This window comes from Myotis davidii, unplaced genomic scaffold (assembly GCF_000327345.1).
Source record: "Myotis davidii unplaced genomic scaffold, ASM32734v1 scaffold1318, whole genome shotgun sequence".
Taxonomy (NCBI): Eukaryota; Metazoa; Chordata; class Mammalia; order Chiroptera; family Vespertilionidae; genus Myotis; species Myotis davidii.
The window spans coordinates 81,333-107,144 of record NW_006289719.1 but is presented as its reverse complement, the minus strand read 5'-3'; the positions used below and the strand labels follow the sequence as shown (position 1 = coordinate 107,144).

General features: G+C 37.4%; 1 protein-coding gene across 1 annotated transcript in view; it reads left to right on the top strand.

Annotated features, from left to right (window-relative positions):
* Window positions 1-7,688: 7,688 nt before the first annotated feature.
* The window catches only part of CUL2 (cullin 2), a gene marked incomplete at its 3' end in the record, with an annotated part of 97,540 nt that continues 79,416 nt past the window's right edge, over window positions 7,689-25,812 (top strand). The window contains exons 1-5 of the mRNA XM_015563013.1: window positions 7,689-7,786; window positions 8,684-8,824; window positions 15,318-15,420; window positions 20,002-20,096; window positions 24,310-24,415. Coding sequence (XP_015418499.1) covers window positions 8,706-8,824; window positions 15,318-15,420; window positions 20,002-20,096; window positions 24,310-24,415 — 423 coding nt within the window. The remainder of the gene's footprint in view (window positions 7,787-8,683; window positions 8,825-15,317; window positions 15,421-20,001; window positions 20,097-24,309; window positions 24,416-25,812) is intronic.

The following is a 25,812-nucleotide window of genomic DNA, read 5'->3' as shown; positions in this document are numbered from 1 at the left end:
TCTCTTCTAGCACCTCCACAATTTGGATGTTGGTACGCTTGAAGTTGTCCCAGAGGCTCCTTACATTATACTCATATTTTTGGATTCTTTTTTCTTTTTCCTCTTCTGGTTGGGTGTTTTTTGCTTCTTCATATTTCAAATCATTGACCTGATTCTTGCAATCCTCTAGTCTGCTGTTGGTAGTCTGTATAATAGTCTTTATTTCAGTCAGTGTATGCTTAATTTCTAGTTGGTTCTGTATCACAACATCGAGGGTCTCATTAGATTTCTTGAGGATCTCACTACATTTATGGGCGGTCTCACCAGTCTTTTCGAAGGCCTTACTAAGTTTATCGGCAGCTTCTAGACAGTTCTTGAGAGACCTGAAAAGTGTGGTTTTGAGCTCTATATCCTCCATTTCTGTCATTTCTGTCCTGTTTCTTTGTCTCGGCATTTTTTATGCTTTCTTGGTGCACCCCCTAGTGGTCTTTGTGCGCAGTCTTGTTGTAGTTAAGCCTTGATTGTTGTGGGTAATACTGGGGGTGATTTGACCTCCAGGCCAACTGGTTGTGAGAAGCAGCTGTGTCTGCAGTGAGAGAACTTCTGTCCTCTAGGGAGGTGCTAATCTAGCCTTTGCCTGAGGCTATCCTGCAAATGCCTCTGTGCAGGGCTTGGCTGGGGCGGGTCCCAGGGGATCTACAGGGTAGGCGGAGCGAGCAGTTATGGCTGCTCTCAGTCCCGTCCCCAGAGTCCCAGCAACCGCTGCAAACCTCGGAGAGAAAGCTGCCTTCGAGTTCTGACCAAAGCCATATAGTACCACTTCTCCCATTTGAGTCTGGATCCCTAGAGACTCGCCCGGATCTGGAGCTCAGAATGTGAGACTCCTTCCTGATTGAAACAGACAACCGCGCCCCCAGCCACCAGCCCACTCCGCATGCACTCTGCACTCAGTATTTGACCTCAGCACTGTGCCTCCTCTGAGTCTCGGTATGCTATTCTCTTTCCTCCTAGTTGTAGGACTTCCACTCAGCCAGCCTTCGTGTGGTTCTGGATGATGTCCGTTCCATCTTTTAGTTGTATTTTTGAAGTGGTTGTTCAAGGCAGCAAACTCTGGCTTAACCTATGCTGCCATCTTGGTTTCCTCTCCTATACAAATTCTTTAAAATCAAATATCCCACCAGTATTTTTTTATTTGTTTTAATCCTACCAGCATTTTAAAAGTGTTAAATCTGCCCAGCCAACATGGCTAAGTGGTTGAGCATTGGTCTATGAACCAGGAGGTCACACACAGTTCAACTCCCAATCAGGCACATACCTGGGTTGTGGGCTCTATCCCAGGTGGGGCTGTGTAGGAGTCAGTTGATCGATGATTGTCTCTTATCATTGATGTTTCTATCTCTCTCTTGCTCTCCCTTCCTCTCTGAAATCAATAAAAATATATTTTAAAAATAAAGGTGTTAAATCTTTTGATTTATGTGTAACTGGTGACGCCCTGGGTAAAGCAAATCTCACAAATGGCCCTTGGTAGATTGATCCAAATAAGATCAATCACAGTGTGGTTCATTCATGTCCCTTTTAGTCTATTTTAGGACAGTTCCCCTTTCATATGTCTCTCCTCTCTACTTTTCTCCTCTCTCTGTCTCTTATGTGTGTGCAGAGTTTATGAAGGAATTTGATAATCCAGGAGTTTCTTATAGACTGGATTTTGCTGCCTTGCAGGTTTAGCATTAGTAATACTTGCACTTCTTTATTATATAGGATGTGTGTACACACACACATACATATGTACACACACACACACACACACACACACACATATACAGGTATGGACATATGTTGTGTATATATACATATATATGTAATGAAAAGTATACAGAAGGCATTTAATAAATGGTAGTTAACAATGCATTTTCCTCTCATCAGTAAATATGTGTAGCAAATATAACTTTAATTGTCAATATCTTTACAAGGAAACCTTGTAAAAAGAGCTTACTAATCCATTTTTAAAAACCACTTAACTCAAAATTACTGATATTAAATGAGAAATTTTAATTGTGGGGAAGTCATCATTTGTCAAGTTAAACATAGTAGAATGGATCCAGATACAGGCAAATGAAATACTACTAAGATTAAAGAAATCCCATGTATTAATATGGAATACTTCCCCAGGGTACTGTTAAGTGACTCTGCTATTGAGTAGTATAATACCATTTATGTAAAACAGATGAAAAATACCATGTGTATGTGATTTGTATAAAAGGGGGGAATAACAAATCATATATGTGTAAATTATACGCAGAGACATCTATATTACCTCTTGGGGGGAGCTGGTGACTAGATCATAGGAGACAAAGGGACACTGAAATTTCAGAATTTGCAATTATGTAAATGTACCTATTCTTCCCTCCCTCATTAAATTGCACTAAAGTTTTTGATAGAATTTTGATTTCACTTTTTATGTGTACCCATCTTTATTGAGATCTACTTCACATACCATCAGGTGTACCCATTTGAAGTGTACAATTCAGTAGTTTTTAGTACATTTACAGAATTGTGCAACCATCATGACAATCAATTTTATAATATTTTTATCACCTAATTTAGCAGTTATTTCTATGTCTTCCCAAGTCTCCTAGCTCTTGGCAACCACTAAAACTCTTTCTGTCTCTTCAGATTGATCTATTCTGCATATTTCATATAAATTTTATCAAACAGTATGTGTTCTTTTGTGACCAACTTCATTCTCTAAGTATAATGTTTTTGAGGTTCATCCATGTCATAGATGTCACCTTGTATTGTGGAATAGTAATCATTTTTATGGGTATACTACAGTTTATTTTATTTTATTATTATTATTTTAAATATATATATTTTATCAAATTTTACAGAGAGGAAGAGAGTGGGATAGAGAGTTAGAAACTTCAATGAGAAACATCAATCAGCTGCCTCCTGCACACCCCCTACTGGGGATGTGGCCGCAACTAAGGTACATGCCCATGACCAGAATTGAACCTGGGACCCTTCAGTCTGCAGGCCAATGCTCTATCCACTGAGCCAAACCAGTTAGGGCTATACTACATTTTATTTATCCATTTATCAATTGATAGACATTTGAGTTATTTCTACTTTCTGGCCTTTATGAGTAATGCTGCTTTGAACATTTGTGTATAAGTTTTTGAGTGGACATGTTTTCTCTTGAGTATATAGTAGCTGAATTATTGGGTCATATGGTAACTCTTTATATAAATCACTTTTGTAATTATTTAATTTACTACTATTGACAGTTTAGAAATGGCACTGTAGTGAGAAAATCTAACCTACAAATTGTTTTCCAATAAAGGAAAAAGTTTAAAATATTACAGTTAATATTGGCGTGTTATCTGAAAACGTAATTAAACATGAATTTTTATTTTGCCTTTTAAAAATATTTAGAGCCTGTGATTTATTTTTAGGACCCATAACATTCATGATCCCTAGGCACAGTACCTCTGTGTCAAAGAGTTAAAAATCCCAATATTGCACAAGTGGAAGACTCAGAAGAAAGCTAGAGGAGATTGTGGTAATGCGAGATTTGAACTTTGCCAGATACTCAATGGGACATAATTTAACTAAAAATGGATGGAAGTGGTCCTGGCAAGACATCAGGAATAGGACCATGATGTCCCTAGTTAGGTACAGGAATGAACAAACATTATATATATATATATATGAGGCCCGATGCGTGAAGATTTGTGCAAGAATGGGCCTTCCTTCCCCTGGCTGCCAGCACCACCTTTGCTCTGGCCCAGAGCCGCCTTTCTGCCTTCGTTCAGGCACGGAGCCACCTGTCTTCCCACACTGCCCAGAGGCCCAGAGTGTCTGGGGTGTCCCGCCCCACCCTGGCCGCTCGGTGCCTGCGTATGCAAATTAACCCGCCATATTTGTTGGGTTAATTTGCATACACACTCCTGATTGGGCGGTGGGTGTTGTGAAGGTATGGTCAATTTGCATCTTTCTCTTTTATTAATGTAGATGAGTTGTCTGACAGCTTAAGAGGCAGAGAATAGTGCAGTGTCATGGTCTGTTTTTAGCTTTTCTCTTGCACATCCTTACATAAATTCTCCATGAATAAATTATCACTTAAACAATTTAAATAAAATGAACTTACATTTTTTCATTATTTGTGCTTTCTTATTGGGCAAGCAGACAATTTCAGCATACTTTTTGTCACTGGTTTATTATTATTTTTTTAATTTTTAAAAATATATTTTTATTGATTTCAGTGTGGAAGGGAGAGATAGAAACATCAATGATGAGAGAGAATCATTGATCAGCTGCCTCTTGCATGCCCCTTACTGGGGATGAGCCTGCAACTTGACTGGAATTGAACCAGGACCCTTCAATCTACAGGCAACGCTCTATCCACTTAGCCAAACCGTCTAGGGTGGTTTGTTAGTTTTTAATGTGCTTCACTAGGCTTGTGCTTCTCTCATCTTGGCTTTCATATGTTTCATTCATCTAAGAATGGATTATCACTACACTTGTATCCATTCTACCATAAATCTGTTGGTCTCTGTAGAGAAGTCTGTGATAATGATTCTGTCAAAACTTCATAAGGCTAAAAGGCAATCTCTGCAACCATTAAAATAATTTTAAGCAGTGTGTATAATATCTCATATTTATAAGGTGAGAAAAGTAATGTGAAGGGGACATTGCCAACTTTTTGGTATACAGTTATAAAATAGTCCCTACCCTTAAGAAACATTCAGATAATTACAGTAGAGGTAAGCATAGAGTTCTCATGTAATGTGTAAAATACGGTACCTTACCTAGATTGAGTGGGCTCAGTTTAGGTTTCAAAGCAGATACACTGGACCAAGGCTTTAATGTCAGTAAGAGTTAGTTGAATGGGTGTAAGGTGGAGGTAGGAAATAAAAGAATTTTAGGTGTAGAAAACAGGTAAAGGCAGGGTGTGTGAATCAGTTCACTGACCTCTAAGCACAAATTACTGGATTATGTTGTTGAGGAGTGTCCCATAAGAAGAAGCTGGAGAGGTGCTTTAGTCTAAGTTCAAATCATGGAAGTTTGGTGTGCCATGTGGACATTAAACTGAGTGCTGTACATAGTGGAAAGTATTTAACCCCTTCCCCAACAATTTTTTTGTTAAAAACGTTTCTTTTTCAGACTAATTTTTTTATTTTGGTTCTATATAGTATTTTTGATGCTGGTTATGAAAACAGTTTGTAACTCGTCTTCCTATAAACCATATTTTTTTTTACCATATTTTCTTAGTATACTCGTCGACGACTGAAAAAGAACATTTTGTGAAAACGAGTATACACGTTTCTGCCGGGGAAGGGGTTAAAAAAGGTAACATGCTCAACTTTTTGGTTTAGGTAGGTTATTTTTATCTTTAAGTGCCTGATCTGATATTTTAATCTTTTTGAAGGTCAAAAACTTTATTGACTACTGTATCCTCAGAGCCTAGAATAGTGCCTGGCAAATATTTAAGTATTCCCTAAAAATGTTAGTAAGGCTGTATAGTTGCATATAGCAGTTTGAGAGCTTGGGCTCCAGCACAGGTCTGAATCTTGATGCCACCATTAAGTAGCTCTGTGACCTTGAGCATGTTTTTTAACCACTCTGACTTACTCTCCTTTTTAAAAAAAAATATATTTTATTGACTTTTTACAGAGAGGAAGGGAGAGAGATAGTTAGAAACATCAATGAGCAAGAAACATCGATCAGCTGCCTCCTGCACACCTCCCACTGGGGATGTGCCCGCAACCAAGGTACATGCCCTTGACTGGAATCGAACTCGGGACCCTTGAGTCTGCAGGCCGATGCTCTATCCACTGAGCCAAACCAGTTTCGGCATGACTTAGTCTTCTTATCTAGGAAATGTAAAGAGTAGGATCTACCTAGTCAGATTAAATGAGTTTATATAAAGCACTTAGAATAGTGCTTGGCTCATAGTAAGCACTATATAAATATTAAGTTATTATTTCTTTTATGAACAAACTAGAGGCCTGGTGCACAAAAATTTGTGCACTCGGAAGGGTCCCTCAGCCCGGCCTGTGCCTTCTCGCAGTCTGGGACTCCTCGGGGAATGACCACCTGCTGGCTTAGGCCCGCTCCATGGGGGATTGGGCACAAGCTGGCAGTCAGACATTCCTCTGGCAGCCCGGCAGCCCTCGGGGGATGTCCACTTGCCAGCGGGGAGCAGGCCTAGCTGCAGTCGGACATCCTTAGCACTGCTGAGGAGGCAGGAGAGGCTCCCACCACCACCGCTGTACTGGCAGCCATCAGCCTGGCTTGTGCCTGAGCAGAACTGATGACCAGGGGGCAGCTCCTGCATTGAGCGTCTGCCTCCTGGTGATCAGTGTGTGTCATAGTGACCAGTGATTCCCAGTCCCTCTGCTCTTAGGGTCAATTTGCATATTTTCCTTTTATTGCATAGGATAGAGGCCTGGTGCATGGGTGGGGACCGGCTGGTTTGCCCTGAAGGGTGTCCCAGATCAGGGTGGGGGTCTCGCTGGGGTGCCTGGCGAGCCTCGGTGAGGGGCTGATGGCTGTTTTCAGGCTGGCCAAGCCCCCCAGCAGGGACCCTCACCCCATGAGGGTGTGGCCATCCTGGGTGAGGGGCTGATGGCTGTTTGCAGCCTGGCCACATCCCCCAGCCACCCAAGCTCCTGGTGGAGGCTGGCTGGAAGGAGGTATCTGGGATTTATTTGTCTTCTAGAATTGAAACTTTTTGCCTCTGTGGAGGCCACAGCTGGCCAGAGCAAGCAGGAAGCTTGGCTTCCTCCATTGCCAGGGCAACCAAGCCTCCTGCTTACTCCAGCTCTGTGGCTGCCAGCCGCCATCTTGGTTGGGTTAATTTGCATATAGTCGCTCTGATTGGCTGGTGGGCGTGGCTTGGGCGTAGCGAAGGTAGGGTCAGTTAGCATCTTTGTCTTTTATTAGTATAGAAGATTCATACAAACTAGAGCTGCTAAGAGCTTGATCCCAGAGCATATGTAGAGTTACATAGTGAGGAATGGAGTTAAGAAATATTCAGGAGCACAGTTGAATAGGATGTGGTAAAGAAGGATGAGAAGGAATTATGGTTAACTCCCTGATGTAAAGCTAGAGCTTTAGGTTTCTCTTCTCTCCAGGGTTCCTGTCTTCTCTACAACCCCCAGCACACACACAAAGAGTTAAATGATGACTGATTTATTCTAGTTAGTACGGGAAATTTAAGGCCAGGAGGTGAAGTCTCCGGTATGTTGAGTAAAGCATTGATCAATTGTGACACACCCTTTTGGGGGTTTTTGTTTGGCTTTTCTCTGATTCCTTTTCTTTCTCTTTCTTGAAGTCTATTTCTTGGACTTCTTTTGAGTTCTTTTCTTCACAGGACAGAAACATAAGAAGGGCCTAGGATAGCCGTGGGCAAACTATGGCCCGGGGGCTGGATCCAGCCCGTTTGAAATGAATAAAACTATTGAAAAAAAAAGACTGTACCCTTTTATGTAATGATGTTTACTTTGAATTTATATTAGTTCACACAAACTCTCCATCCATGCTTTTGTTCCGGCCCTCCGGTCCAGTTTAAGAACCCATTGTGGCCCTCGAGTCAAAAAGTTTGCCCACCCCTGGCCTAGGACCACCTTCAGCTATTTGACTTCTTTGTCTCCTTTTTCTCTTTATGCCCCCTTGCAAACCCCATTATTTTCCTATCCTCTTTTTGCCACAGTGGGAAACCAGAGAACAGATGTTGTCTTCCTTGTTTGACCTGACTACAGACTAGCTTGGTGTTTCAAAATCCCCAGTATTAAGGGAAAACTAAGTAAGTTTTCTTTAGTATCAGAAATTATTCTGTTGCGCACTTAAATTTAACTTTAAAAGGTTTCTCTTTTAATTCTGTTCTCTGGTGTGATAGTGAGAAGGATTTGAATCTAGCTTTTGAAGCAAGTTCCTGTAACCTTGGGACCTTTTTGTTTCAGAAACCAGCTAACTCATAGAATACAGTTTGTCTGCTAGGCAAAAGGAGTCTTTTAGTTCACTATTAGGCTGGTCAAGTTCACCTGAGCCAAGGGTTCCAAGCTAGAGTTGTGCTGTTCATTAGAGTAGTGGGGCTGGAATATCCTGAGAATCTGAGAAGGAGCAACCCTGCTCTTCCTTTGAAATCTTTACCTTAATGGCTCATGTAAATTGTGCATTCTACTCTAGAATTCATCTTTGTTTGTTTTACTAGACATTTTCATTTCCTTCCTAATATTTTACCTAAACTGATGCTCCTAGAAGATAATTCCTTCCGTTTTCTTATGTGTTCTCCTGGCCCCCTGCATACCACCTCATTTTTTCAGCTTAAGGATTTGGGGCCAAAACCTTTTTATTAAGTGTCTCTTGCATATTTCTCGTGGTGGCATATGGCCTTTGGCTAACTGGGTTACAGCTTCTTTGCCTTAACACATTAAATGATGCTTCTAAATCCTGATTATCCTGATTATAAATAATTTGTACTAAAAGCTTTTCCATTGTAAAGAATGCAAATATTCTGTGGAATTCCTTGTCTGGATAGTCATAAGAAGGTAGTAGCCAATGTTTATTGTGTTCTTCATATGTGTCAGTTTCTGTTCTCACCCCTTTAATCTATCATGCTATTTAATTATGCAGTGCTTTAAAAGTAAATAACTGAGCTTGTAGAACTCATGCTAGCATTACTCTTGTTTATAATTAACAGATTTCAACACTAAACTTGCACAATGTCTTTGAAACCAAGAGTTGTAGATTTTGATGAAACATGGAATAAACTTTTAACGACAATCAAAGCTGTTGTCATGTTGGAATACGTCGAAAGAGCAACATGGAATGATCGCTTCTCGTATCCTTTCAGCGGCATTGATACATGGTCTTCTAATTGATAAGGATATTGTATTGATATATGTCAATGAACATGATAAATGTTCTAAAATTGATGCACTTATTCAAACGTGAGAACAGGTTGAAACATATAAATGGAAGAACATTCCAGTGTTTTTGTATTATTGTGTACATTTCCAAGTTCATCACCTATATGTGGCAGTCATTAATCTTTGATAACCTTTCATTCAGGCATTACTTTAGGGAATCCGTTTGTGAATAAAATAAACTACTTTCTGTTCATTCTACTAAGGGAAAGAAACAATAAACATATTAAAAAACTAATGTCAGTGCTTCTAATAACAGGGAGTGATAAATACTGTGGAGAAAGTAAAGCAGGATAAGGGCCTTCAATTCCAATGGAGACTGCAGCCAAGAAATGAAGAGAAGGCTGAGACTCAGAAGGGCAGCAATGAAAGAATTAGGAAAGATTACCAAGAACAAAAATGTGTCATTAGAGACAAGGCTAAGATCATCCACCCTCGTATTTCCAATTACTGTGTACTGATGCAAAAGCTGGGCAATGAAGAAGGCTGATGGGAAAAAATGGATTCACATGAAATATGGTGTTGGAGGATAGCTATATGGATACCTTGAATTAGAAGAAAGACAAGTGGGTCCTAGAGCAAATTAAGCCTGAAATATCTCTGGAGGTAAAAATGACAAAAATGAATATGTCCTACTTTAGGCATTTCATGAAAAGTCAGGGTTCTTTGGGAAAGCTAATAATGTTGGGAAAAGTGAAAGCCAGCAGGAAAAGGGGAAGACCAAATGTGAGATGGATTAACTCCATAAAAGAAGCCACAGGCATGAGTCTACAGGAGCTGGGTGGGGGATATCACTCATTCATGGGGTGGTAGGAGTCAAAGCCGACTCAACACAACAGGGGTGTGGAGAATGGTTGAAGTACCTATGTGAGTGGCTCTTTTGGAAGGGATGTCAAGGAAGGCCTCTTTGAGGAGGATGATAATGGACTAGAGCAGCCGTGGGCAAACTGCGGCCTGTGGGCTGGATCCGGCCTGTTTGAAATGAATAAAACTATTGAAAAAAAGACCGTACCCTTTTATGTAATGATGTTTACTTTGAATTTATATTAGTTCACACAAACACTCCATCCATGCTTTTGTTCCGGCCCTCCGGTCCAGTTTAAGAACCCATTGTGGCCCTCGAGTCAAAAAGTTTGCCCACCCCTGGACTAGTGACTGGAACAAAGTGAGGGAGCAAGTCCTATAACTATCTGAGGGGAGGGAGTGAATGGCAAGTTCAATGACTGAGACAGAAACATGTTTTTTTATTGCATTGTCTATATCTGAATTAGGAGTTGCATATGAAGAAACAAATATGAGGTTTCCCAGTCTAAAACCTGGTGTCCTGCATTTCTACATGATGGCAATCTTTAAAAAAAAAATAAAAAATTATATATATATATATAATGTGTATAGTATATGATTACTTATATAATAAGTATATTTGTATAATGTAATTTTAAAAATATCACATATATAAGAACAACACTGCAAACCTCGGGTATAAACTCTGGCACCAAGAAAAAGCCCCAAATATTAAAATATTTTAGCTACTTGCTATTTGGGAGGTTAAGGGATCTCTGGGAATCCTTTGCCATAGGTAACGGACAGAGTTGTGGACAGCCATCTTAGCAACATTGCCTAGTGTCTGCCAGGGTCCATGGTGGGGTAAGCATGGGGACATTGAAACATGTATACTGCCAGACTCCTGAGCCACCTTAGTCTTTTACCACAGGAAATACCACATGTGTCACATCAGGGTGTAAAAGGGGTCAGGGTAGAGGCCTGGATCTTGGGTCCAAATTGTTTGGCAGTACCCTAGGGCCCTGAAGGAGGACTTGAGGACTGGATGGACATTGTAGGATTAGAGATTCTTTCCGAAAAAAAAAACAAGGTGAGATGTATTCAGAATGTGTGTGGAGGTTCAGAGTTTTTTCAGACTCTGTGCTGCCATCTTCTGGGGCTAAACGATGGGTACTTTTTTTAAAAAAAATATTTTATTGATTTTTTACAGAGAGGAATGGAGAGGGATAGAGAGTTAGAAACATTGATGAGAGAGAAACATCAATCAGCTGCCTTCTGCACACCCCCAACTGGGGATGTGCCCTCAACCAAGGTACATGCCCTTGACCGAAATTGAACCTGGGACCTTTCAGATTGCAGGCCGATGCTCTATCCACGGAGCCAAACCGGTTAGGGCAGGATGGGTACTTATAAGGCTATTTTAACTAAAATAATGAGCAGAGAGAGAAGAGAAGAAATTGGTGATTACAAGAAAAGGGAAAATGAGTAAAAGATAGGAAAGAATAGATGTGTTCTTTATTATTGTACAAAATATACAATTTAATTAGTTGGTTTGTAAATGGCTTTAAAATAGCTGACTTACCTGGAAAGTACTCTTTTAGTCAGTTATTATTTCTAAGATGTTTATTGTTTGATACATCTAAGATGGTCTAGTTATTCTTGACATGATCATGGATCTTCTCCTCTTCCCCTTAAAATAAAAAAATCTGCAAAAATACTAAATTTAAAAGTGTAATCTCTCACTTTAATTTGTAATTAAGAAAATAAAGGGCTGTGTTACTAATTTTCCCAAAGTAGAATTCCCTCCACTTCCCTGTTATTTTGCCCAAAAATATATGGTTGACTTCTGATCTTCAGATATCTTAGGTAGAATTTTAAAGACCATAAAACCTTACTATATTTTGAAAGTGAAAAATGCCCCTTGAATATTGTGTACTACCATATGTATTAGTACTTGGGGGAGTGTGAAATATAATACATATGTTGCAAAGTTTGTAAGATATACATGTAGAGTTCAATAAATAATTATAACATCTGTATAATCACCACACAGGTTGGTTAACTAGAACACTGCCAGCATCCATCAACCCCACATCACCACATGTCTCTCTCAGTTCATGAGCCCTTCCTTTCTCTTGGAGGTACTAGTATCCAACTTTTACATCTACTGTTTCCTGTTTTTCTAAAAACAGTATAACTACTTATATACACAACTTTAAACAATATTGGTTAATTCTGTTTTTGAACTTTATATAAATAGAATTGTACTATATACATTTGTCATTTTTTTCAACATTTGTGTGTAATTAATTTTTTACAAATGATCTTATAAAATATGCACTATTAGTTCAATTTTGCAGTTAAGAATATTGTGGCCCAAGATGGGTAAGATGATTTACTGATGTTGTATGATAGAATGCTGGGGTAAAAATGCCAAAGTCTCCTGTACTCTTGCATTAGGCATTAACCCCTTCCCCAATAATTTTTTTGTTAAAAACGTTTCTTTTTCAGACTAATTTTTTTTATTTTGGGTCTATATAGTATTTTTGATGCTGGTTATGAAAACAGTTTGTAATTATTTTTTCTTCCCATTTTTGTGGTTAAGAATAGTATTTCCTCAGAAAGTTTCTAGATGAAATTATTTAGAATGGTACGTATGTAGCTGGTTTTTGAAGGTAAAGTTTTTAGACGAGTATACTCGTCGATGACTGAAAAAAGAACATTTTGTGAAAACGTGTATACACGTTTCTGCCGGGGAAGGGGTTAAGGAAGCTTGACTGCCAGTCGAAGTTAGGAAAGGTTTTCTCCATAGTCATCTCTGGTTGGTGCACCAGCAACACTTTTATTCATGCTTCTAAATTAAATCAGACCAATATCTGATGTTGATTCTAATTCATGATTTTACATATTCATTTTTACATGTGGCATTTTTATTCTTCAGAAATGTCAATAAACATCTCTTTTTTATTATAAATAAATTCTTTTTTGTTCATTGTCTTACCATTTTCAATTTTAAGATAATTTTTACTTTTATCGCCATTTCAAAACTCATTGTGACTCACTACACAGTAGAATTAATAGAGTTAAAACTCAAAATTAAGCCAAGTATAGGAAGCACCTTTTAATGGAGAAAATGAATTAAAATAAATAATTTTGCTCCTGGCCAACACTATCTTGGTTGTAACAGTTCAGAGCTTTTGCTCTGGAACAGTTTTGTTTCTGAATGAGAATTTTTAAGTGAAAATTTCATAAACAGGAATTTTTATATTTCTGAAGAGATTTAAGGAAAAGATGACTTTGGGGAAGAGAGTGTTAAAATCTGACCTCCAGATATTTCCCATTTTTTGTCTTTTACAATATGCTTTTATTGATTTTTTTTTTCTTTTTTAGAAAGAGAGGAAGGGAGAAGGGAGGGAGAAACATCCATGAAAGAGAAACATCAATGTGGATTGGCTGCCTCAAAGTGTCTTGAAAAATGCTCTTCTTGGGTGTTCTTCCTAACGCCGAAACATTTCCCTGGTGATTGGATATTTGAATAAGTTAGAGAAAAAGAACATATTTAGGAATATCTTTTAGGCAGTTGAATAAAATTATAAAGTGGTTAACTGAGACCCTAAAGTGTGGTGAGTGAAATATTAATTTAAAAAGTTTATAAAGAAGGTGAGTCCATTAAAAAATCTGGCACGTGCCGAAACCGGTTTGGCTCAGTGGATAGAGCGCCGGCCTGCGGACTGAAGGGTCCCCGGTTCGATTCCGGTCAAGGGCATGTACCTGGGTTGCGGGCACATCCCCAGTTGGGGGTGTGCAGGAGGCAGCTGATCGATGTTTCTCTCTCATCGATGTTTCTAACTATCTCTCTCCGTTCCTCTCTGTAAAAAATCAATAAAATATATATTTAAAAAAAATAAAAGTAAAATAAAAAAAAATCTGTCACAGTGATACTACATTATATGGATATTCTTGCTTCATTATGTTTGTTTTTTTAATATAAAGAAAATTTTAGCCCTAGCCAGGAAGATCAGTTGCTTAGAGCAGCAGTTGCCAACAGGTGGTCCGTGGACCACTGGTGATCCATGAGGTCCAAAAGGTTGACGACCACTGGCTTAGAGCATTGTCCTGATATGCCAAGGTTGCAGGTTCGATCACTGGTCAGGGCACATATAAGAATCAACTAATGAAATGCATAAATAAATGGAACAACAAATCAATGTCTCTCCCTCCCTCTCTGAAATCAATAAAACATTTAAAAAAGAAAAATTTTATTTTTTATTTAATAGAATAATATATTGAAGAAATGTATACATATACACATAAAGATAGCTTATTTGTTACTAATATTAAAAATAACGAAAAGGATTTAGAAGGACCATGGGAAAGTCTGACTGATATCTACTAGACTTCCATGTGAAGAGGGCTCATATGAGGAGGGCTGCTTGCTCTTTCCAGAGTAATGAGACTAGTTAATGGCTGACCATGCGCGACTTGATCGCTATTTTCTTTGCATCACCAAGAGTTGATTAAGTGCCTGTTACATTCCACGAACTATGCCTGGGGGCTGGGAATATAGAGATGATTAAGAATAGGCTAGTGTGGATAACAAAGGTATAAATTTTATTGTATAAAAATAAGTTTTCTAGAAGAAGAATATATAAAATGTTATGGGGATTATAGATGGGAAGAACCTACATTCTATCTCTGATAAATTTTTAAAGTACATATTTTTATTTTGTCATATTTCCTGATTCTATGTTTAATAGAAATATTTGACTCCATCCCAAGTAACCTTATTTTCAGATATTATCTGCATCTCTAATTAGGCTGGTCTCAGATTGCTTCATGGGTGTTTTTTCCACATTTGGTGCTTCAACATACATGAGCTTACTTGGGTCTTACAAGGATCCTATAGAGATGTCAGGATGTTATCTTTATCTTAGAGATGAGGAAATAGCCTAGAGAGGTTAAGAGACTTGGTCAAGATCACTGGCTAGTAAATGCCTCAAGCAGATACCATTTTCTCTGACTCCTGATAAAAACCTCTACAGCATACCACCTGTGATACCTAGCAAGGTACTTAATGTGTTCAAAAACTTAATTGATACTACTGTTCATACTATAATTCTTCTAATAGATTAAATGTTAAAGGACAGTGGATATGTTGAAGAATATTCTGATGAGTACTGCGATGTGGGAAAATGTCAAGTGAGTAATTTTTGTAACTTGTTTTTCAGAATTGCTTAGAGTCCATATCTGTCTCATGATATTCTGTAGCTCTTTGTTGGTATTATGTTTATGTCCTTTTTTACATAAACCGTATTTTGTAGGTGTCTGGGTAACTTCCCAGAATCCCCCTCTGAATTTTAATGTCTCTGAGAGGAACAGTTTTCTTTACAATACCATCAAATAATCCTCAATAAATATTTGTTGAATGAGTAAGTGAACATATCTGCTAATGCTTTTAAAGTAAGCATGGTTATATATTATACCTTTATTCTATATCTATGTCTATATAACCTTAAACCACAAAAATGAAATGATTTTTCATTTTTTAATGTGAAGCTTGAGTTAAAGCTCATTTGTTATAAAGAATATTTCCAATGAATGTGAAAACCTTAACAGTTTAACTAGAGATATCTATGCTTTATGTGTGGCCTATCCTGAACCCCTTGGAGAAAGACTTTATACAGAAACTAAGATTTTTTTGGAAAATCACGTACGGCATTTGCACAAGGTAAGGAATGATACATACATGATATAAATATGTTTGTAGCTGCATAGTTACTTGCTTAGTTCACTGTTTTGCAGTGCAGAACTAAGATCAAATTAAGGTTTATTTGTTTTGTTTCCTAAATAGCATTTTTTTAATTATATATATTTTAGATCTACTTGTCAAGAGCTGTGCTTTTCCCACAAGGGAAATTAGTGTAGTTGCTCAAGATCATATAAGTAGTAAGTGAAAGAGCAGGGTTTGTTCACCTTTAAAATGTGCTCCTATGTTCTCTGGATAGAACCAAATTTTCTCTTACTGTTGCTTCCCACCTCTTGGTAAATCTGTCTTTATTATTATCTGTCAACTTGTTAGCTGCCGCTTCATATCCTATAAAAAATCTTACAAAAAACCTAAAATTAAAAAGGGAAATGGTCAATTTAAAAGCATCATAGAAATTTTTTCTGACCAATTTATTTGGTTAGTATGTCATTTATATAAGGGTAACATCACAGACTTGGTCTGTGCAAAAATGAACTTGCAGTATCTGACTTACCTACTGATCTTGTCAGGAGCTGAGTGAGGTCATTTATTATCTGAGCTAGCTACTTGACTCTTACCTTTTAGTAGCTGTGTGACCATGGGCAACTCACATAACCTACTTTAAGTTTCTTTATAAAATGGAGATAAAATAACACAGTCTAAAGTCTAACCCTGCACAAGGCTTGGAGCAGATTGTTTTTAAAGTGTACATAACTCATAAGTAGAGTCCAGTTGATCATATGATAGTTTCCTTTAAAACATTCAGAGGAAATGTTCTATTTTCTTTTGTATATCACAGATAACAGTTTTCTTAATATGCACATCTACTAGTTCATAAAAGCAATGTTGATAACAAGTACTTCAAATCAGTCTTAAAATGTTTCCTATGTTAAGTTAGTTTTAAAATTAAAGTTCTGCTAGGGTGAGCATAATTAAGAACTGTTTAAGGCAGTTATAAATTTTGTAATTTTATATTTTAGCATAGGTTGTAAGTGATTTTCTTTAAACTATGAAGTAATTTTATTATTATTTTTTAAAATATATTTTTATTGATTTCAGACAGGAAGGGAGAGGGAGAGACAGAAACATCAATGATGAGAGAGAATCATCGATTGGCTGCTTCCTGCATGCCCCACACTGGGGATCAAGCCCACAACCCTGGCATGTGCCCTTGATCAGAATCGAACCTGGGACCCGTCAGTCCACAGGTCAATGCTCTATCCACTGAGCTAAACCAACCAGGGCAAACTACGAAGTAATTTTAAATTTATGGAAAAGTTGCAAAAATAATAGAGCTTATTCTCATATACTTTTTATCCAGCTTCTTAATGATAATGAGCGTAATAGTGGTATGGTATTAAAACTAAGAAGTGAACATTGGTATAGTTGTGTGATTAAAAATTGTATTTTGAAGTAGTTTTAAGAAAGTTTATAATACTTATATTAATTATACACTATATGTTCTCAGATCCAGTGACAAAAAAAGAAGTTGGCTAATGTGTAGATGATAAAATAAATTGTTAATATAGCCAATAAAATCACTTTCACATCTGAGAAAAAAATTTGATTTGATTCGGGGAAGGGAACTTTTTAAATTAATAAAGTCTTACCATTACAAATAATTTAGGACATACAGATAAGAAATCAAGAAGAAAGTAAAACCCTAGCCTGCTTGGCTCAGTGGATAAAGCATCAGCTTGTGGACTGATGGGTCCCAGGTTCGATTCCGGCCAAGGGCACATGCCTGGGTTGCGGGCTCGATTCCTAGTAGGGAGCGTGCAGGAGGCAGCCGATCAATGATTCTCTCTCATCATTGATGTTTCTATCTCTCTCTTCTCCCTTCCTCTCTGAAATCAATAAAGAAATATATTTTAAAAAAAAAGAAGGAAGTAAATACCACCATAACATACCTCCAGAATTAATCATTGTTAATAGTTTCCATATATCTTTATTAAAATATATCTCTTTTGGTACATACTAATATACATGTAATTTGATTTAATGATTACTGTAATGCATATTTTTGCTTTGTGTAGACTTCTATTTTTTATTAGAAAGTGGAGTCATGTTACACATTTTATAACCTGCTTTTTGTTTTTAATATTGTAAGTTCCTCTTTATTTGTCATTATATAGACTTTGTAATCCTGGCAATGATGATAAAATTTTTCATGGTATGGAGATACTATGATTTGTTTCAGTATTTCCATATTGCTGGCCATATAGATTATTTCCAGCTAGTAGCCTGGTGCATGAAATCCATGCAATTAAAAGGGAATTAATTGCCCTAATCAGTTTGGCTCAGTGGATAGAGCATCGGCCTGTGGACTCAAGGGTCCTAGGTTCAATTCTGGTCAAGGGCATGTACGTTGGTTGCGGGCACATCCCCAGTGGGGAGTGTGTAGGAGGCAGCTGATCGATGTTTCTCTCTCATCGATGTTTCTAACTTTCTATCCCTTTCCCTTCCTCTCTGTAAAAAATCAATAAAATATATTTTTTTTTTAAAAAAAGGGAATTAATTAGCAAACTGGCCATCTGTCGATTCTGTGAGGAAAGGGGCTCCCTCCTCCCTCCTGTCAGGGTCTGGGGTGCAGGAGAATGGGGTTCCTGGCTGGCAGGCCACTGACAGCAAGCTCTCCAACAGCAGATTCTGTGAAGAATGGGGCTCTCTCCTTTCTACTGTTAGGGTCTATTTGAAGGTCGGCCACGTCCCCTGTTGGGCCAGACCCAGAGTTCTACCACGCCATGGCCTCCACCTCAGCAACCCAGGACTGACTGCTGCTGGGCGCTCCTGGTGCTCTGTGGGTGGGTTCTTCCTTCAGGCCACATTGGAAACAGCTGGGGAGAGTGCAGCCCTTAGCAAAGTGACCCTGGATTCATTGGGTCCATGCTCCGATGGTAGGTTCCTGCCTCAAACCCTGCCCTCACTGAAAACAGCTCTGGAAAACAACTCAGGGGAGTGTGCAGCCATTGCCAAGACAACCCCTGCAGGACTGACTTCCTTCCGCTTGGTTGCGGCGGTTCAGGTGGCGATGAACACCACCCATGGTTTTTGTATAAGTAGATTATATAATTTGTTGTTATCCACAATACTTCTGTGAACGTTCTTGTGGCTAAATAATTTTTGTGTAACTAAGTTTCTTGTGGGATAAATTCTAGACCTTGAATTACTAAGTCGTGAGTCATGAAAATTTTTTAGTGTTTAGACATATTAGTAACAGATTGTTCTTGGATTTATATTCCATCAAACCAGTAATAGAATTATCAAACCAGCAATACCTAGTCACCAGGATGATTAATAGTTGCTATTTTTTAAAAAATATATTTTATTGATTTTTTACAGAGAGGAAGGGAGAGAGACAGAGCCAGAAACATTGATGAGAGAGAAACATCGATCAGCTGCCTCCTGCACACCCCCAACTGGGGATATGCCCGCAACCCAGGTACATGCCCTTGACCGGAATCGAACCTGAGACCTCTCAGTCCGCAGGCTGACGCTCTATCCACTGAGCCAAACCGGTTTTGGCAATAGTTGCTATTTTTAATTTATTAACCAATATGATAAGCAAAAGAATACAATTTATAGGTTATTTCTATTGTTCTGAGCCTTGTGTTAAAATTTCAAGTATAAAGTCATTTCATTAGATAATTAAATGAAAGTTGAGGTCATGATTTGTTAAGGTCATATGAACAGTTAATGAAGAACTATAAAAGAAAAACTTACGACCCCCTGAATATCAGTCCAATGTACTTTTTTTTAAAGTATGTTTTTACTGATTTTAGAGAGGAAGGTAGAGGGAGGGAGAGAGAGAGAAACATTAAAAATGAGAGGGAATCATTGTTTGGCTGCATCCCGAATGCCTCCGCCTACACCCTGGGCATGTGCCCTGACCATGAATTAAATCATGACTTCATAGGTCAGTGCACAACCATTGAGCAACACTGGCCAAGCAGTCCAATGTATTTTTATTGTTAGACTAGATTTTCTTTAAAAATAACTTTAAAATATTGGACCTCAGATTTAAGTTTGATTTTCATTTTTTCAAAAAATAATATGTTTCTCTGAAGTAAATGAAATAAAACTTTCTTGGGGAATGTGGAAAAGTGTCAATTTTCATAAATAGTCTTATTCACAAAAGTGAATAATTTGAAGTGATATAATTATATCAGTCTGATTTACTTATATACTAGCAGGTTGGTCACATGTTACGGATTTGAGGAAACACATAGAGACATGACAATAGAATTATATTCTGTATGAACTGATCTTAATATATTCTAGTTCAAAGAAAATATCAAATCATTACATCTTGGCCTTTGATCTTAGAGAATGAAACAGTTACTCTCCAGTATGAAGCTTCACTTTCATATCTAAGACTCACATGTTTTTCTAGTTGTTTCATTGATACTAAAGGTAGTTAAATCAGAATGGAACTTATAAATGTAATTTATAATGCTTAAACTATGTCTATTATTTTAAAGTATTTACTTTTGACAAATTTTATAGCTTACAAATGAAAATGGTAAGTGCTTTCCAAGTGAAAAATTTTTCTTCTTTATATAGAGAGTTCTGGAGTCTGAAGAGCAAGTACTTGTTATGTATCATAGGTATTGGGAGGAATATAGCAAGGGTGCAGACTATATGGACTGCTTGTATAGGTAAGTATTCTTTTAAACTCTGACAATCTCAACAGTATTGCTTGCATTTATAATTGAAGAGTTTTTAAAGATATTTTTTAACTTTATTTTATTGTTGACAGATACACCATTTTCCCTCCCTTTGCCTACCTCCACAATCCTCACCCCTCTTCCCTCTGGCTTTTACCACTGTTATCTGTTTCTATAGGTTATGCACATATGCTTTTTGGCTATTCCCTTCACCTTCTTTCATCCAGTACGCACCTCCCCTGTCCCCTCTGACAGCTGTCAGACTATTCCATGTGTCCTTGTCTCTGCTTCTACTTTGTTCATTAAATTCCACATATTATTGAGATCATATGGTATTTGTCTTTCTCTGACTAGCTTATTTCACTTAGCATAATACTCTCCAGGTCCATTCATGCTGTTACAAAAGGTAAGAAAGATTTCCTTTTTTAAAATGGTGACGTAGTAGTATTCATTTGTGTAAATGTACACAACTACTTATTTATTTGTTTACTTATTTATGTATTTTTATTGCTCTTGGAGGGAGGGAGGGACGGAGGGAAAAAGAGAAAGAGAGAGAGAGAGAGAGAAAGAAAATAATGATCAGACACCACCTATATGTACCCTGATTGAGGATCAAACCTGCAACCTGGGTATGTGCCCTGACTAGGAATCAAACTCGCCACTTTGTGGTGTATGGGATGATGCTCTATTCAACCGAGCCTCATTGGGCTGCCTCCTGCATGCCCCCTACTGGGATCGAGTAACCCAGGCACCCAGGCATATGCCCTGACTGAGAATTGAGCTGTGGCTTCCTGGATGCTCAACCACCCAGCCATGCTGGCCAGGCACCATAGCTTTTTTATATACTCATCTACTGATGTGCACTTGGGCTCTTTCCAGATTTTGGCTATCCTATATAATAAAAGGTAATATGCAAATTGTCCCCTCGGGAGTTTGACCAACTGGGAGTTCGACTGCTTCCTGTGATGTGTGCTGACCACCAGGGGGTGGTATGGAATGAAGGAAGGCCCCAGCCGGCAGCCGGGGGAAGGAAGGCCCTGACCAGCCCTGATGGTTGGCCAGGCCTAAGGACCCTACTAATGCACGAATTACGTGCACCGGGCCTCTAGTTGTAAATAACGCTGCTGTCAACATAGAGGTGAACATATTCTTTTGAATTGGTATTTCGGGATCTGTAGGATACATTCCTAGAAGTGGGATTGCTGGATCAAAACACAGTTGCATTTTTTATTTTTTGAGAAAACTCCAAGCTGTTTTCCACAGTGGCATCACCAATCTGCAGTCCCACCAGCAATATAATAGGGTTCCCTTTTTTCCACATCCTTTCCAACATTGTCATTTGTTGATGTGTTGATGGTAGCCATTCTGACATGTGTGAGGTGATACCCCATTGTTGTTTTAATTTGCATCTCTCTGATGATCAGTGACTTGGAGCATTTTTTCATCTGTCTCTTGGCCATCTGTATGTGCACTTTGGAGATATGCCTATTTAGGTCATCCTTTGCCCATTTTTTAATTGGATTGCTTCCTTTTGTTAAGTAGTATGAGTTCCTGCCCTAGCTGTTTTGGGTCAGTGGATAGAGCATGGGTCTGTGGACTAAGGGGTTCTGGGTTCAATTCTGATCAGGGGTACATGCCCAGGTGGCCAGCTCAATCCCCAGTAGGAGGAGTGAAGAAGGCAGCCGATCAATGGTTCTCTCTCATCATTGATGTTTCTACCTCTTGATGTATCAGCAAAACTTCTGCTATGTGAGATGTCTGAGGTTTTACTTCCTATAGTTTCTTCTAAGATTTTTATGGTTTCATGCCTTACAATTTAAGTCTTTTATCCATTTTGAGTTTATTCTTGTGTATGATGTAAGTTGGTGGTCTAGTTTTATTTTTTTGCATTTATCTGTCCATTTTTCCCAACACCATTTAATAGACTGTCTTGAGTCCATTGTATGTTCTTGCCTCCTTTGTCAAATATTAATTGAATGTAATGGCTTGGGTTGATTTCTGCCTTCTCTGTTCTGTTCCATAGATATATATGCCTGTTCTTGTGCCAGTATCAGGCTGTTTTGATTATAATTTGATATCTGGTATTGTGATTCTTCCAACTTTTTTCTTATTTTTCAAGATTGCTGTGGATATTTGGGATCTTCTTTGGTTCCATATAAGTTTTTGGAGTATTTGTTCTAGGTCTGTGAAATATGCTGTTTAATAGGGATTACATTAGATCTGTATATTGCCTTGGGTACTGTGGACATTTTACTGATGTTGATTCTACCAATCCATGGCATATTCTTCCACTTGTTTATAACTTCCTCCATCTCTTTTTTCAAGGTCCTGTAGTTTTTCGAATACAAGTCTTTTGCCTCTTTGGTTAAGTCTATTCCTAAGTATCTTCATTTCTTTGTTGCAATTGTAAATGTGATTGTTTGTTTAGTTTCCTTTTCTGAGAATTCATTATTGGTGTAAAAAAAAGCCATGGGGGGCGGGGCGGGAGGGAAGCCATTGATATTTGGGTATTGATTTTTGTATCCTGCTACATTTCCAAATTCTTTTATTAACTCTAGTAGTTTTTGTGGTGGAGTCTTTAGGGTTTTCTGTGTACAATATCATGTCGTCTGAGAATACTGCGAGTTTACTTGCTCCTTTCCAATTTGGATGCTTTTTATTTCTTCTTGTCTGAATGCTGTGGCTAGGACTTCCAGTTTTATGTTGAATAAGGGTGGTGAAAGCAGACATCCTTGTCTTGTTCCTGTTCTTGGGGGAAATGGTTTTAGTTTTTGCCATTGAGTAAGATGTTGGCTGTACGTTTTACTATATATGGCATGTATTATATACCGATATGCTCCCTCTGTTCCCACTTTGCTGAGAGTTTTTATCAAAAATGGCCATTTAATTTTGTAGAATGCTCTTTCTGCGTCTTTTGATATGATCCTGTGATTTTTGTCTTTCAATTTGTTTATGTGATGTATTCTTGATCTCATTGGTAACTCATTCATTGTTTAATAACATGTTATTTAGCCTCCATGTGTTTAAATGTTTTTTGGTGTTTATACTGTAGTTGATTTCTAATTTCATTCCACTGTGATCTGAGAAGATGGTTGATATTTCAATCTTCCTGAACTTGTAGAGACTTGTTTTGTGTTCTAACATGTGTTCTATCTTTGTGAATGATCCATGTGCACTTGAGAAGAATGTATATTATGCAGCTTGGCATAAAATATTCTATAAATGTCAGTTAAATCCATCTGGTACAGTGTGTCATTTAGATTCACTGTTTTCTTATTAAATTTTTGTATGGAAGATCTATCTAGTAAGGTCAGCGGGTTGTTCAAGTCCCCTACAATGACTGTATTGTTGTTGATTTCTCCCTTAAATTCCTCTAGAAGTCTTTTTTTATATATTTAGGTGCCCCTCTATTGGGTGCATATATGTTTACCAGGGCAATATCTTCTTGTTGTATTGATCCCTTTAGTATTATGAAGTGGCCTTCGGGTGCATATATGTTTACCAGAGTTATATTCTCGTGTTGCATCTATGCCTTTAGTATTATTAGAGACCTTTGTTGTCTCTTGTGATGGCCTTCTTTTTGAAATCTTATCTTGACTTACTGAGAAGAATCTGGAAATGATCTAATGAGATTGTTGAAGGGTTGTCTGTTGGATAGACCTTTTTGGCTATAAGGCTTTTGGAGTTTTTATGAACACTTGATTATTTTTCCTTCCTTCCTTCCTCCCTCCCTCCCTCTTCTCCTTTCCTTCTTTCTTTTGTTTATTGATTTTAGAGAGAAGAAGAGAGAGATGTGAGAGAGGAAGAAACATCGGTGCCTCCCATATGTTCCCCGATCAGGGATTGAACCTATAACTAGGTATAGGCCCTGACCAGAAATTGAAACTATAACCTTTTGGTGTACAGGATGATGCTCCAACCAACTGAGTCACCTGGCAAGGGCCCCTTGAATTTTTAAATTGAAACTGTGATTATAGGTGTCTTTTTTTTTTATTCTGCTCTAAAGGTCTTATCCTTTGTCTCTTAAGTCCTTACATAGAAAGTTGGGTAATAATTTTTAATTTTTATTTAATTTCTTTTGGGTATATTACTCAACTATTCTGTAGTTGATTTATAACCCTAAAATTATTGTTCCAAAGTTGCAAATTATTTGTTTTCCTACCTATTTGACATACTTTTCAATGATATTACATTTGTTTTTCAGGTATCTCAACACCCAGTTTATTAAAAAAAATAAATTGACAGAAGCTGACCTTCAGTATGGCTATGGTGGTGTAGATATGAATGAACCTCTTATGGAAATAGGAGAGGTAGGAAATCCTTTAAATTATTGTCAAGCATAAGAATGTTTTTATTTATTTAAAAACATTTGGTTCACTGTCCTTTTTTAAAGGACACTGAGTTAACTAGGTCAAAATTTAAAACATCCTAAATTTTAAGTAAATAAAATACTGTAATGATTTTCTAAGAAACTTCAAATAGATGAGAAGAACAGAAAAGACATGATAAGTATTTTAATAATTATATGGATGATAGGTTTATAGTTCCATTATGTGACAAAGTTCATGAAAAGTGTTTCAAAATGTTGAGATTCCTGTAGTAAAAAGTACAAAGGACATGGATTTAAAAGGGATCCTAAAGGAGAATAAATACAAATTTATGCATATAACAAAATTTATTTTAAATTTTAAAAGTAGTTAAATTCGAAGTAAAACAGTTATGTATGCAGCTCAAGTAGTTTACTCAAATTTAAATGTGGAGAATTATATAATGCATGTGCTGATTGTGAAAGAAACACTCTAGTATAATGTTTGCTTTTCCAAGTAATACGTATTTGTTGAGTAGCCAGACATTGTAGATGCAGTGGTGAACAGACAGAGGTCCCTGTCCTCATGGGAAGCAGATGCCAAAGAAGTAAAGAAATTAATGTTAAATTGTGATGAGTGTTAATAAAGGAAGTAAACATAAGATGTAGCATTATTAGAGATTTAAATTAGAATCATCCTTTTAAGAAATTTGTTGAAAATCAGTTTGAAAGTATTCCTTGCACTCATGCTAATAAGGGTAACTAATGGATAGACAGTGTAAATTTCCAATGTGGAAGAATATATCCAATATGATTTTGTTATTAAGTTAGGCAAATGAATAAAATAATAGTAGAAAATTGTTCATAGGACCTTTAATAAGGGTAACATGGTATATTTAATAGGAATAAAACTGAAGGGGAAAAAAGGATATTGTGAAGCACATCAGTGAGAGATACCAAAATCTTAACAATGGTTGCTTTAATTAGTAGTTTTATAAGTTAATATTTTACTTAATGATTATTCCTTATTAACACCATCAAGCCTGCTCCTTTTCCCAGAATAAATCACTATACACAATTTGATTTATATCTTTTATGAATTTTACCTGTGTATTTGCATATAAATTTCATGCATACATGCATAATCGTTTTTATTTTATTTTTTAAACGTCATACCATATCTGAAGTCCTCCAACTTTTTTGTTAACATGTCTAGGAGTTCTTTTCACATAAGTTAATTTTTGGGTGAGAGCTTAATATTCTACATTAGGCAAATAATAATTTATTAATTATTAAATAATTTATCGTTTCAGTTTTTTGTTATTACAAACAATACTATAGCGAACATTGTTGTTTATTTATTAAATATTTTTTGAATCCCTCTGTGTGACAGGCACTGTT